Genomic DNA, 15436 nt, shown 5'->3' with positions numbered 1-15436 from the left:
TTGAAGAGAACCATCTCCGGTTCCGGAAGCACCTCAAAACCTTCCTCTTCGCTTCTGCCTTCTCTCTCCCTCTCCCCTGCTAAACCTGCTAAACTCCCCACTGAAGTTTGCACTAAACCTGCATCTGGGCCACTCTGTGACCTCGGTCCAGGGCCCAGCCACTCTCCACTTGCACTGCCTCCCTGGCTCCCCCTGCACTGTGGGACTGTCACTGCATCCCTACAGCCCCCTTCCCAGCACTTGCTCTGCACTTACCTCGCACTTGCCACCAGCTGGCCCTTTTATTATTATTTATTATTTTATTACGCTACTTACCTTGTACTGCACTTTTCCCCCCACCTCCTCCCCCTGCACTTTCTCCTTTTCCCCTTACCTCTGCACTTGCGCGATCTGAATGACACCTGGCCTAGTAGGATCGTTTGTCTGTCTTCCCCTTGTTTCCCCCCTCCCTGCCTCGTCGCGCCTTGAAACACTTGTGTATAGGCGCGTTACAAATACCATATCATATCATATCATACTGCTTGCAGAGACTGTGCAAGAGTCTGCCAGTGGCAGCAGAGTGTCAGAGCATTACCATTCATGGTCCATCATCGACAAGGGGTGGAGATTCAGAGCATGATCCTTGGGCAATACCAATCCCAATACAGTGGAACTTGCTAACAAGGATAGCAGAATCCTGGCAACACAGCAAATGAAAATCTAGGCCTGCACCTTCTGAATTTTGTGATCACTAACATACTTCTTGGCTGGACTGGCCTATGTTAGTTCATGGCCCCAAACACTGGCTCCCTGTGAACCCTGCTTTTCCCTCCCTACTGCAGCGGCATGAACACTGCCTCCAATCTCACTTGAGGTGCAGAATGGCTGAGAAGAGACACATGGCCTCATGCCACCCCAAATACCCTTTCATCATTGTTAACATGACCAGGTGGTGCGACAAAGGGAGGCCTGGCAAAGGATATCACCTTCTTTGCCTCTTGGCTGAGCGTGCCCTTCATTCCCCTTGAGCCTGGAATCTTGTACCTACATATGGCTCTCTGCTGTCAGTATTACTTCACAGTTTTCTAGTGTCCTCTCTTTTCTGTCCTTTCGGCTTTGCTGACAGGTCTAGATCATCCCGCCTTTGCGCACCCCTCCCTAGCAGCTAGATATCTCAGCTGTTCGACCTTATGCAGAAAGCTGTGCATTCTCGCTCTGTCTTCTCCGACCCTGCCCTTATTCTCGACCTTCTCCTCCTGGCCTCCTCCCTCTGGCCCACTTCCTCTCGGGATCAACCTTCTGGGCCGCCACAGCTTAGATTGCTACTATCTACTCACTGCATCATACATGCCACTGCAGTGAAATATTTCTCTTTCACTCATCTCCTTTCTCTATTTCCTTCATCCCTGACCCCTTTTGCTCTTTCACTCTCCCTTTCCGACTCACGCAGATTGTTTTACTAATGCCACTATTGGATGGATCAAGTTAAGAAAGGAGGATGTGAGTTATTCTTGAATTGAGACTCCTAGGACTGCTACCCGGTTTTGGGCCTCATGCCATCGTAATGATCTCACTGTAAGCATCATATTCCTTACAGACTAGATGGTGTGAAGAGGTTCTCTGCCTGCTTCTCGGGACCATCAAGGTAGAGAAACTGGGTCCTGTTGCCACCCCAAGCCAGTGGATGTTGGACCCAGGTTTGGTATAGGGAGATATTGCCTAGTCACCTCACTGTGGCTGTCATCGCAGTCAGTCAGTACCAGTACTGGGAGTTCGAGACCCTCCAGATCCACAAGTTTACTATGGCTGGTTACTCCTGAATGCCCTAATTCTGCAAAAAAGGACCTCTGACCATCATTGTAATAAGACCCCCTGACCCCCCCGCCCACGACTCAGAGAGCTTTCTGTTATCTTTAAATAAACTTTCAGTTGTACTGTGGAAGAAGTTGCCTCTCATTTAAGGGAAAACATCTCCATTCACGGGACACTTGTAGTGTGCATGGTAGCATTGTTAAAACATCACCTGCAACATCAACGTAGTCATTTCAGAACGTAAAAGGGACATTTTAGGAGACAGGGGATTTCATGGCTACAATATTGCAAGCCCACAGCTTGGGGATTCTACCAGAAGGAAAACAAAGTTATGAAAGCACTGTCTCCCAGCCGAGAATTCCTCTGCCAAGAATACAACGTTGCAGTTCCTCACACAAACTAATTATAAAACCGAAGGGTGTCAAAAGCGTACCCATTGATTTTCCAGTATGGGATAAACACGGCGGAGAGCAGACGCTTTACATACAGCACAGGCAGGTCAGAGAAGGATTGTAGAGAGATTACTTGCTTCCAAGATGGTGGACAGGCTAGTTATAGACTGGAACCCACTCCTTAAATCCCAAGCAGAGCCGGGTGCACTCAGGAACAATTGACAATCACAGCACCATTTTATTTAATTAATTAATTAATGTATTTATTGGTAGGGCGCCGAAAGGCCACTGGTATTGGGGCGCCAACATAAAGACAGGATGACAATGACAATACAAATAGACAGGAGAACACAGATGCATACCCTTATCGGAAGTCCCACCTAGTGGAAGGAGGGAGAACTCTGTAAAACCCAGGCAGCACAGACTTGGAGAGAGGGATCTAGGAGAGGGTGGCTCAAGTTTGGTGAAGGATGGAGACTGGACAGCAGTATAGAAATCACTGGCCGGAGACACACAGAGGGCTGGAGGAAAGATGGTAGCAGGAGGGAGGAGGCAGTAACAGCGACAGAGGTGAAGAGGTGTTGATGTCATAAGGGAGGCGGTGGAGACAGTTGAGGGGGTGGTGTTAAAAACTAAAGAGGAGACAGTAGTGGCTAAGGTGAAGGAGGTGCCAACTCAAGGAGGGGATAACAGGTATGGAGGAGGTGTTAGTGGATGAAAGGTGTATCAAAGGAGGCAGTGACAGATAGTAAAGAAGGTGGTAGTAAGAAGAGTTGGAGGAGATTCTGCTTGGGGAGCAAGTGTGGATGGTAAGAATCACCTAAAGTAGTTGCAATGAGGTGATAGCAATAAAAACATTACAAGGGGGAAGAGTTGTGGTGACAATTGAGGGGGAGGTGCTGGCACCTAAGGATGGGGTGATAGTAACAGAAGATGAGGAGTTGGAGAGAATTCTAGTTGAGGGCATACGGTAACTACTGAAGAGCAGCAGGTAGTAGCAGACATGGGGTAAGTGTAACAGAAGAGTAGGTGATATTAATAGAAGTTGAAGAGGAGGCGATAAATATGAATGAGGCAATAAAACCAATAGGTGAGGGGGTTGGATATAGAGAGGAAACTGGGGGTGGAGAATCAGATTGAGGGATTGTAGTGAGGATGTTGGAGAAGAACTAGCTCACATTGAGGAGGAGAAGAGTGAGGAGGAAGAACTGACTTCTGTTGATGAGAGGGGGAGTAGGAAAGAGGGAAAATAAATCATATTCCAAACTTGCAAAACATACATTTAGAGAAAATCAAGTACTGTTTTAAATGTGCTCCCATGTTTCATTCATTTGACATAATTGTAATCAACATGTCATCCTTATTTAATGCAAACAAGCAAGAAAAGGACAGATTAACAATAAAGCACAGGACATACATATCAAAGAATTTTGCATATGCTAATCAAAATGGCAGGCTTAAGGAATTTAAAGTGCTAGGTTGAAATGCAAAAAATGGATACTTAAAGTTGTAATTGCCGTTGAAAATCGCACATATTGCAATCTCTGGCCAGTTGCAAGCTAGCGTATGTGGAAATTGAGTTTTGAAACTTCTTTGAAGCTAAGAAAGAAATATGTACAGTTTTTCTGTCTGATCATGCAGAAATATAAACGAGGAGCTCAAGTTCGTCAGCCGATCATCCATCTGCCTCCACATGTTCAGTGCGGAACACTATGTCCTGAGTCAGAGGATCTGGAAGTGGGTGGCTTGCCAACTCTGGCACAAAGTTTTCAAGAGAATGGCTTACTGCATGCTTGCAGGCAGTGGAGCAGACTTTCCACAAACCACCACTTGATTATGCACCTCTAGAGCTCCTTGGGCTGGTGCCGAGAGGAAGAGTAGAGCTACACAATGATGGAAAAGCTCCTCCCTGACTTCAAGATGGTGAACTAGGCATTTTAATGCTTCATCTGCATTCAGACAGAATATTATGTAATCAAGGAAGGCCAAGAGGAAGGAACACTTTTACAAGCATAGGACCAGAAAATTAAGACTTTCAATCATTTAGTCCTATCCTTATAGGCAGATTCCCTAACCAACCCTCCCCATTATTTGGAAATGTAGGTAGTGAGGAGGAGTATGGAAGGAGGCAATGGGAAACAGGTGGTGCCAGAGGTGGTACAGAGGTCCAGAGAGGTGGTGCAGGTGGAAGCTGTGTGAAAGATAAACTAAGAAGTCAGAGATTATTGAGCGATAGAACTCAGTCCCTCACTCACATCAGAACCATTGGGGGAAATGTTCTGATCCACTAATGCAGGTCATGGCCAGAGCGAGAGAACAATGAGGGGAATAAGTGCCGATAGCCAGCTGGGGGGATCTTAACCAGATCCTACTAGAAGCTTGCAACAGTCAGAGAGGAAGAAGTTTTCGAGCTCAGGGCTATATCCAATACACAGGCCAAAGCTAGTGAGCCAGAGAGCAGAAATCGAGCCAGTTGTGAACTCCCAACGATGAGGGCGACTAATGTCTGATTGGTGAGAATGACTTCAGTCTGAGAAGCAACGTTGCAAGTGAGGGGAGCATAAATTCCTGTTGGTAATAGACTTGCATATTCCCTAAGGCAAAGAAGGATAATACATTGTTGCTGGTTGGGATTTGGTAGCACAACTTTCAGGACGTGAGGACACTGCAGTAGGCAGGCGACAACATTTGAATCAGGAATATGCCCAGAAGGAGCCACCAAGAGAGTGGGACACTCCCTTCCAGGAACAGTAGGACATTGTATTTTGGACTGAGGTATCATTTTCTCTGTACAGATAATTATTAGGGTATTTAATGAGCATGGACCTAGCTTCGTGAAGCAACAGAGAGCTTTACAATCATAGGGGGAAGAACACAGTGAGGGAAGCAGAGAAAAAAGGAGGCAGAGTTGGACTCCTTGTGTTATTCCTCCATGCTGACAGTATTTTCCCTAGTTATCCTTGTGTTTGTGTTTACTGTTCCTCAACAGACATTCCTCCAACCATTCATGTGTGTGATAAAAATCCGTCTAATCTTAAAACCTGAGTTCTGTTGATCCCCTATTTAGCCAGTTTGTTGTTCAATAGGAAACCTGTTCCTATGCTATGACTACTGAGTTAAACTTCAGGCTGACAGAGGTCTTACTCAAATAAAACAGGACAATTAATTTTGTACTTTGTGGACTCGTAGCTCAGCTTCATCTATGAAGTATAGCAAAGAAGAGGGTTGAACGTTTTTGCCATGCTCCCTAACTGGAGCAGTTGTGGTTTTGCTCTTCAGATGGTAATAACTTTTCAGGATTCTGAAACTGTGATGTGGTGGGCAGATCAAATTTCTAACAAAAGATCTATCTGAGTATTGATGGCATACAATCAGAAATTGATGATAGTGTGATTGTATTGAAAGTACCAGAAGAATCATGTAAGTGCCCTGGGTTACCCCTCAGGATTCCAAGAGTTTAGAAAATCGATGTCGGTGTGTTCTAATCTACTGTCAGCAGTTTTGGAGGAAGGATTTGATGCAATGGTGTACATACCAAAGACTCTGATGAAATGTTCTATTCAAACTAGAATAGAATAGTACCAAAGTCATAGAAGAGTCTGTATCCAGGGCATTGGGATCTCCCTTCATCACGAGTCTGGCGAGATCCCGGCAGTAATACCACTGAGATATCACCAGCGCAAATAGCATTACTGTATCAGGCGCTATTAGCACCGGATCACGAGTAGAGGTTGACCGGTTATTGCCCATTCCACATTGGGACCATAGGACCCAATGGGGTTGGGCGCGCTATTAATACGGCAGTAATTGCACCGAAAATGGCCGTAAATGGTCATTTTTACTTCCAGCAGAAAGCTGGAGGTTAAAAATGCCATTTTTCGCCCAAATTGTGATTTGGCCAGCACTTAAATGCGATGGTAATACTTTTACCGCCGCATTTAAGGGCTCAGGCCAAACTCGTGATGAGGCATGTGTCTGCTAGATTAGTTCTTGTTCCTCTTGCAGATTGGGAAACAATGGTGCAATGCAGTAAGCTGTGGTGTTTATTATTATAATCCTAATAATGACAAGTTTGAGATTGGCTAGTGATTTATTAGTTATTTATAAGAACCCTTTATATTTTTCAATTTCGCCTATAATAGCAGTATTTTCTTTGAAAATGCATTAGACCAAATGTCAGTGTTATCAGAATCGCTAGTATTTTTCTAAAAACACAAAAGGAAACAATGAACATATTCTACCACTTGTGAGTAGAAAAGAGACAATTCTATTTGTAGTGTGCTTCATGAAAGTTAACGTAGTCACTTACGTACCTGGAACAGGCAGTTGGATCAATATTCCACTAACTTCAGGGTTCTTATTTAGTTTGTCTGTCAAATCTAAAAGTTCTTCCTGTGAAACATTGCTAGGTTTCGGTATGACTTCACTTGAAATGCCTGAAAGACAGTGTTTTGGAATCTCCATTGAAGTAATTTATGCATATTATGTACAACAAAAGAACAAAAGCATTTCTAGAGATACAAACATAGGGGACATTTGGAATGTATGAATTAAGTTGTAATTCATATTTGAATGTAAATCATTGTATTTACATCCAACAAGTTACATACAGTAAAGGGGGTGATTGCACAAAGTAACATCAATACATGCACTGACACAGTAGGAAATATAATCACATGTGCAAATTACTCAAAAGGTTCCAGAAAAACATCCAGTGATAACCACTCTGATTGCAAGGCATTGCACACATGTTTTCATTCATATTGTATGTACAACGGAAAGTATGACAAGCTCTTTAACAAGCCTTGTAGTAACAGCAGCAGTAGTAATGGCAGTATCTTTGTGTTTACTGTGGCAATGAAATTGCTGGGAAAGTAAAGGATTAAAAGAACACCTCTACAGTTTTTCCAGATAATCAGTTATCTGACCAGTTAAGAGGACAGGATATGTTCCACTTTTGAAGGCAAACTACATCAAATTTAACAACACTGGACTTAAAAGGCAGGGTGCCCTTTTTACTGCATACGTGTGCTAGGCAGATGGCTGGGATTGAGGGCATTTGTTTCCTGAAGTGGATGTAATCTGATCTGCATTTTGCGAAGACATATGAATTACACATGTTCTGGCATCTTCGACAAACTTTCGCCATCCAAAATGTGTTTCCAGACCCTCCACTCCAGGTTTCTGATATATAAGAAGCACACTGTCCACCCTCCCTCCCATATCCAGCCACGATCTGCTTAATTCTGTGAACAATAGATAAAATAAAACAGAGTACAAATACTTACCACCGGACTTGGGAGGGCCTTTCCCACCAAGGCAATTGCTCTCTGGAATGATCTTCCGGCTAATCTTAGGCTGGAAAGTAACTATCTTTCCTTTAGGAAGCAGCTGAAAACATTACTCTTTCAGTAATCTGTTACAAACTCAGCTTCGGACTCATGTCGAGTCCTTCTCTTCTCTGTTTTACGTAGTCCCGTGATCTCTTCAGACTTCGTGTTTCTGTCGCGCCCTGATGCTTGCGAGCTGCGGCGCGTTATAAATATATAAATATATAAAATATATTACTTTAAACATAATCTGCTAATATGCTTCATCCTATTTCTCTTCAGTAATAAACACCATAATTGTATTATTTAACATCCAGGCAAAATGTATCTTTGTGTGGGGAAGGGTATTTAAACCTCTGCTTTCTCCCTCAAACAAACACAAAGAAGGATGCATGCTCGACCTGGCTGCCTCTTGAAAGCCGTTGACGGAAAGCGTTATCTGGAAATGTATTGAGTGAATCAACCAAAATGCAACCATGCTGCTTTAAAGATGCTTATTCTGGGGGTTAGTGTATATGTAAATGAACGTGGACTTCCACAGGTTTTAATATAATCCCACTTGGGGTTGGAAAGGGCTTGGGATGGAGTTACTTGCTTAGGTTCTTCCTAATACCCCATTTATACTGCTGTTGGCGAAGCTACCAGGTTCAGGATTCTGCTTTGGACGAAATTCCTTTGCGTTTTGGCAGGCATAAATGCCATCCCACCGGCTTGCAATCATGAATTTGAAAAATTGTGAGAACCCTATTTTTGTTACCTCTAGTAACATTCTCATCTTTGGTTAAAGTCACACATGCATGATTACTAAAAGCTGCATCCATGTATTTTGAGAATACAGTATGCATGTGGGTTGTGAACAGATTCATCAGATCTGTGTGAGTATTATTTTAAATTCAAACCTACAGGAGATCAAATAAGTTGACAATGGTATACATTGAAAGACCTACACATATCTAATACATTAATTACATCACACCTGCACATAGGGGTTAGTTGATTGTAGATGGACTATAAAGTAATTAATGAAATCATATTCTCTGGTGCCATAACTTGTCTTGATACTGGAGAAAATCGACTGTTTGAAAGACATTTGCATCATGTTGAAATGTTATCATTGCGAAACAGGCAGAGAAGCCAATGTAGTATAGAAAAGATTCATATATCTAGTATGGTTTAAAATGCAGTATATATATATATATATATATCACTCTCACACATTAAGAGTGAATGGGGCCATTACGAGCTGGGTGGTAAGGGGTTAACAGCGCCGGTAATGGTGCCGGTGCCATTAACCCCTTACCGCCCTATTACGAGTCTGATCGCGGGTCCCGCTAGTAGACCAGGGAGTTAACAACGGGCACCGTTATTAACGGGCCTGTTGTTAGCTCCCTCCCCATTCCCATTGAGCATAGGGGCTCAATGGGAATGGGGATGTATCGGGTCCGGGTTCCTCGAATGAGGACTTACCTGGTCCTCCAAGGTTGGAATGGCCCAGTAAGTCCTCATTTGAGGAACCCGGACCCGGTACCCAGTAAGGAATTAACCATGCCGCAAATTGCGGCATGGTTACCTCCAACCTCGTAATGACCCAATGCCTTTGTGGCCTTATAATAGTGGGGTTTATATAGGCAGGTAATTTAGTTTCATTTTTGATAATTATTGGATTAGTTATCCATAATATTGTAGTGATTTTAACAGTGAAAAGCCAGAGACCACATTTTTCTGTGCATTCCTTGCCCATAATTGTGGGCTGGGACTGTATAAATGGGGGGTGAGATTGGCATGTCATGCCTGCATGAGAAGCGAGGGAGCATCACGTGGGTGGTGGGTAATTGGAATCTGTAAGTGGGGTGCCCTTAGGCGAGACATGGTATCCCCCTTTCCCTAACTGTGAACAATCTGAACCTTCCCCAATCTTTATGGGGTATTCTAAGACCTCTCCCCTCATTTCCCCACATTTAACATCTGAAAGTTACCATGACCATCAGAGGCATATGGTAAGCGCCGCTGCCCCCGCGCTTCGCTCCTTGTAAAAAGCGCTACGGCAGCCTGTGCATTGAATTTATTTGCAATACTGCACGGAATTGCCCAACCACTCCATGAGGAGCACCAGAATGCTCCAGGAAGCCCAAGCCACCATTAAGGTACACGAGGTACCTGGTAACTCCAAGATGGCCGCCCGATCGATTCCCGAAGCCCTTCCACCCAACTGAGCCTTTTGCAGCCATCTGATTGGCCACCGGGCCCTTCTCTTCCCCCACTGGCTGCCGGCAGGCGAAGCCGGCCCACTCACTCTAAGGCCCACGGGAAGTAAGGCCAACACCTGTTTGTGCCTGTTTGCTGCCGATTCTGCCTCTGCCAGCCCCCCTGGCCCACACAGGAGAGCACCAGACCTTGCATATAGACACTCACTCTCCTTATACCATGGAAATACCTCCTGCATGACCAATGCTAAGCATGCAGGAAATGTACATTAAGGTTGGCATTACTAACACAGAACTTTAAAAGTGGAATTTAGTTGTACTTTTAGTCGCACTTTGCAACTGCATACTTTTAAAGCTGCATTTAGGTGGGCCTTGATTCACATTTTGCAACTGCCTCTTCAGATTAACTGTTAAAGTGGAACTTAGCTGTGCTTTTAGTCGCATTCTGCAACTGCATACTTTTAGGTTAAAGCTGCATTTAGGTGGGCTTTGATTCACATTTTGCAACTGCCTCTTCAGATTAACTGTTAAAGTGGAATTTAGTTGTACTTTTAGTCGCACTTTGCAACTGCATACTTTTAAAGCTGCATTTAGGTGGGCCTTGATTCACATTTTGCAACTCTCTTCAGACTAACTGTTAAAGTGGAATTTAGTTACATAGGCCCCATTGCCATATCCTATCTGTAGTGTACTATCGACACTTGAACCTGCATAGAGCTGCTGATACTTAAACTGAGATGAGATAAAATTACACCTAGTCACGTCTGACGCTCCTAGCCTGCCACACCAGCTACTAGCGCACCTTGTATCTCAACTGGTCTGCTAGGCGTAGCTAGCCTGCTTGGTCTAAGTCAGCTAGCATGTACTCTCTAAAACCAAACAAACTAGAGATCGCTGCACTAGATAGGACAGCTAAGCTACCTCTCTACGCCGCCTCCCTCATCATACTAGCGGCACTATCACTCCCCTACCTTATCATGTCCTTCTCTCAACAAACCATAGGACCTATAGCAAACCAGTATCAAGAAGATACTATTACATATAGGCCTCGTAGTACCACAGACAGAAACCTCAAACTTCGTGCACGCCTAGCGAAATTGTACGAACTACCAGCAAAGCAAATTGAACAACTAAACCTCCTAAAAAAGAACATACAGCCGAAATTAACTACAGAATACTCCAGGAAAGTTCATATCCCTAAAAGACCTACACAAAAATGTTCCAAACCTACCATTATAGCAAGTACCACGCTCACCAAACACCATCTCAAAGGTGCGCTCATAAATGCTAGGTCCTTAATCGCCCATGCAACAGAAATTTCAGATATTGTTCTTGCAGACCAACTAGACTTCCTGGCCATATCAGAATCATGGCTGCACAATGCAGCGGGTCCCGCCCTCTCATTAGCAGTTCCCGACAACTACACCATCATACGAGCAGATAGACACACCTCCCGAGGTGGAGGTCTAGCCATTATAGCCAAGATCAGTCTTGACATGAGAATCTCTACATCCCCTATCACGAAATCTTGTGAATGCCTCTCGGTCAAAATCGCCACCACTAGCTCCCAAACATTAAACATCGTCCTGGTCTACAGACCTCCAGGTCCTATTGGAACCTTTGCTGAGGACCTCTTCACCACCCTGTCCAACAATTTGAAAAGCACCTCCCAAACAATAGTGCTAGGTGATTTTAACCTAGGCTACAATGACACTAAGGACACCCAGTCTACAGCTACTGCTCTGATCCTAAAATAATTGGGTTTCGCCCAAAAAGTGAACCTTCCCACTCATAACAAAGGTCGCATCCTTGATTGGATAGCTGAACACAATTGTGGAGTAACCATCACAGACTCTATCCCCCAGATCTGGACAGACCACTATCTACTACTATTCACAGTTGCCACTAACTCAGTCACAGCCAAGTCCACACCTGCCCCTCCTATACCCACGAATAACAAAAAGCTGATGACCACGGAAAAACTGTTGCCCATCATACTTCCACAACTAAACTCGCTACCAGCCAACACTGATCCTAATGTGCTAGTTGATCACTTCAATGAAACTATGAATACAGCCCTTGACCACATAGCACCACTCAAATTACGTACTAGCAAACCAAAAAAACATCTCAACTCATGGTTCACCCCTCATCTAAACAATCTCAGGTTAACCAAAAGAAAACTAGAATCCATATGGAGACTCACTCCTACAGCAGAAAACAAACTGAACCTTGCAAAGGTATCCTCCCAATACAAAAAAGATATCCTACTAGCCAAACAGCAAACATACAATACCAGAATATCCCAATCCAAATCAAGTGTCAGAGAACTGTTCAGTATCCTGAAAGAGCTGGAAACCCCTATCACTCCCCAGGATAACTGCACCAAGGACAAAAAATGGTGCTCAGACATTCAGTTTGCCCTTACCAACAAAGTAGTCAACCTTCAAACCAAAATCGCCCTTAAAAAAGCATCTCTCACACCACATGGCGCTCTCACCTCAGCACCTTTACCTAAACCTAAACAAATAACACGTTTCTGCTTCTCCAAGGTATCCACCATTGAAGTCGAAAAAGTTATCCTGGGACTCAAACCGTCCAACTGTAAAGGCGATCAATGCCCTGCCCAACTAATTAAAGATGCTGCGAGAGAATTATCACCATTCATAACCAAACTCCTCAACTCATCCTTCACCACCGGCACTGTACCGAATAACCTGAAAGAGTCGTGGGTCTTGCCACTCCTAAAGAAGCAAACCCTCGACCCGGCCATTCCCACCAATTTTAGGCCTATCACGACCGTGCCCTTTCTCCTAACAATTTTAGACAAAGTGGCATACATGCAAATACAAAACTTCCTTGAATCCAACCACCTGCTCGGAACCCGCCAATCTGGATTCCGCCCACAGCATGGTACCGAGACTGCCCTTATCGATCTCAAGGCCCAAATAGATCAATGTAGGGACAATGGCCAAGCAGCCTTACTCCTCCTGCCAGACCTCTCAGCAGCTTTCGACTTAGTCGACCATACAGTCTTATGCAGCCACCTAGACTCGGCTGCTCACTTCTCCAAAGAGGCCATAATATGGATCAAATCCTTCTTGAGTAACTGCACCATGAGGGTCTTCTCTCCATCAGCCTCAGCTTGATGAACTATACCTACCGTCTTGAGAACAGGGCCTCAGGAACTCTTTGGTTTGAACTCTATTACTTTGAACTTGGAGAAGGGAATTTGAAGATATACTTGGAGCTGGAAGAAGCACAGCATTTTGTGTTGATCACCATTTCTTTGATTATTGACATCCCTATACACTGTTTAGTTTTAGTTCTGAGGGCAAGTGTAGGTTTTGGACACAGACAGGCTTTTCAGTTGGACTTTTTGACTCAGACTTTCCTTCGTTTTGTTCAGGCAGGGAAATCCTACCATACTATAGGGCAAGTTAGGCCTTCTACCATATTGTTTGCTGGAACTTAAATCTGTTGTCTGTCTCACTTCATGATGCCTTCACAAATGCTGTCAGACGGGGGATACGGCTCAACTGGTACAAGTTGGGTGACCCCAAAATTTGAAAAGCTAAGTACCAGAGCATCAAACCCCTTAGTAGCTACTAAGGACTCTATTGGGTTTGATATCTGTAGCAGTAGGGATGAGAAGATTCCCACAGGGGAAAGAAGATTGATACCCACTGATTTGATACTGATTCCACCCCGTGAAACATACATTAGACTATCACCCAAGTCAGGGTTGGCATGGAGATTTGGAATTGATGTATTAGCGGGAGTGATACACCCAGACTTCAGAGGTGATGTTAAGGTGTTGCTACAGAACCATGGAAAGGATCCATTCCAAATTCAACAGGCGGAGGTTGTTCAAGGGGTACTTGAGAAAGTAATGTTCCCTATGCTTGCGGAAAAACTGACGAAGGAAAATACAAAAAGGGTAACTAAAGGTTTTGGGGTGGCTGATGAGAACCTACAGAGGAGCCTGAAACTCTTCCCAATTTATCATTTGCTCAGAGAAACGACCCTATGTTAGCTGAAGCATTTTTACAAGTGGTATCAGAGCCAGAAGGTTGTGAGAAAGGGCAACCTTTTTTCTTTTTGAAACATGGACTTCTTTATCAGGGAGATACCACTTCAGCTGGTCTGGTAAAAACCCAGGTAGTGGTCCCTATGAGTCACAAATGGGTAGTCCTAGAGATAGCCCCTTCACATCGAAAAGGAGGTCATCTGGGGCAGTCCAAGACTCTGGTACACATAGCAAATAAATTCTACAGGCCCGGAATTTAAGCTGACATTAAGGACTTCATTCAGGCATGCGTAGTCTGGCAGAATACTAGTACACATAGACAGCCACCAGCCCTGTTAAAACCGTTACCAATAATTGAGGGGTTATTTTCCCAGATTGGTATGGATATTTTGGGACCCTTGGATACTTCCAAATTGGGGAATAAATACATTTTAGTTATCGTAGATCACGCCACATGTTATTCCTAGACCTTTCCACCAAGAGCCACTACAACACAACAAATCCTGAAACACCTTCTCCCTTTCTTCTCACGAGTGGGGTCTCCAAAGGAGATATTGACTGATCAGGCTTCTGCTTTCATGAGTAAGCTTATGGGGGAAGTAAGAGCTGTTATACATGCCCACCCTGAGAACATCAGTGTGTCATCCCTGGACAGATGGCCCTGTGGAAAGATTTAATAAAACTCTTAAAACCATGCTCTGAATGTTAGTTGAACAAGATGGTAAAACTGGGATCAAATGATACCCTGGGCCTTATTTGCAGCCCTGAAAACTCCTCAAGCCTCAACTGAATTCTCCCCGTTTGAACTGCTTTATGGACAAGAACCACGGGATGTCCTGGACATGCTGAGAGAAACCTGGGAGGAGAGAGAAAAGGCTCCAATTCCCCCCTCCCAAATTGCAACTAGGTTGAAAGAACATATGAAAGCAGTAAGGCCTTCAGTACACACTCACAAGGTTAAAGCACAATAACAACAAACAACCTCCTATGATAGAAAAAAAGTCTCCCTTAGGTCCTTTTCAATAGGTCAAAAGGTACTTATCTAATTGCCTACTTTGGAAATTAAATTTTGTGTCCAAGGGCAGGGACCATACAAAGTATTAGAGCAAACAGTTCCATACAATTGTAAGATCTCACAACCAGACTGCCGCCTTAAAACATAAATCTATCACATAAATCTATTGAAGGAATGGAAAGAAAATCCCTCAGAGTCTCCGGCCATAATATCATCTTGTCTTCTGCCAGAAGACACAGAAGTAAGGCTCTAATTTCATCTGACCTCAATAACAATCAGAAAGAAGACATATATGAGTTTATAATGCAATTCACTGATGTGTTTTGAGAGGCGCCTTGGAGAATAAAGGGAATCTATCATCATATCCGTACTCCCATAGGTAATGTGGTACACTTGAAACCATATCAGTTACCTGAAGGTAGGAAAGAAACCATCGCTCAGGATGTTAAAACCATGCTAGAGGTTAACATCATTGAACCTTATAATAGCCCTTGGTCCTCCACCATCGTGTTAGTGGGAAAACCTGATGGAAGTTGGAGATTCTGAATAGATTTTCGCACATTGAATGCCATCTCTGCTTTTGATTCTTACCCAATGCCTGTATCAATGATGTGATAGGCTGGGTAATGCTCTCTACCTTTCAATACTCAATCTCACAAAAGGATATTGGCAAG

General features: G+C 43.9%; 1 protein-coding gene across 1 annotated transcript in view; it reads right to left on the bottom strand.

Moving 5' to 3' along the window:
* The window catches only part of MTHFD2L (methylenetetrahydrofolate dehydrogenase (NADP+ dependent) 2 like), an 817160-nt gene that overhangs the window by 561686 nt on the left and 240038 nt on the right, over positions 1 to 15436 (bottom strand). Inside the window, exon 3 of the mRNA XM_069630620.1 lies at positions 6497 to 6619. Within this exon, the coding sequence (XP_069486721.1) occupies positions 6497 to 6619 (123 nt within the window). The remainder of the gene's footprint in view (positions 1 to 6496; positions 6620 to 15436) is intronic.

Source organism: Ambystoma mexicanum, chromosome 6q, assembly GCF_040938575.1.
Source record: "Ambystoma mexicanum isolate Mex_15411 chromosome 6q, UKY_AmexF1_1, whole genome shotgun sequence".
In the NCBI taxonomy this organism is placed as follows: Eukaryota; Metazoa; Chordata; class Amphibia; order Caudata; family Ambystomatidae; genus Ambystoma; species Ambystoma mexicanum.
Note: the sequence above shows the minus strand (reverse complement) of the source record. Positions and strands in the feature narration are given on the sequence as shown.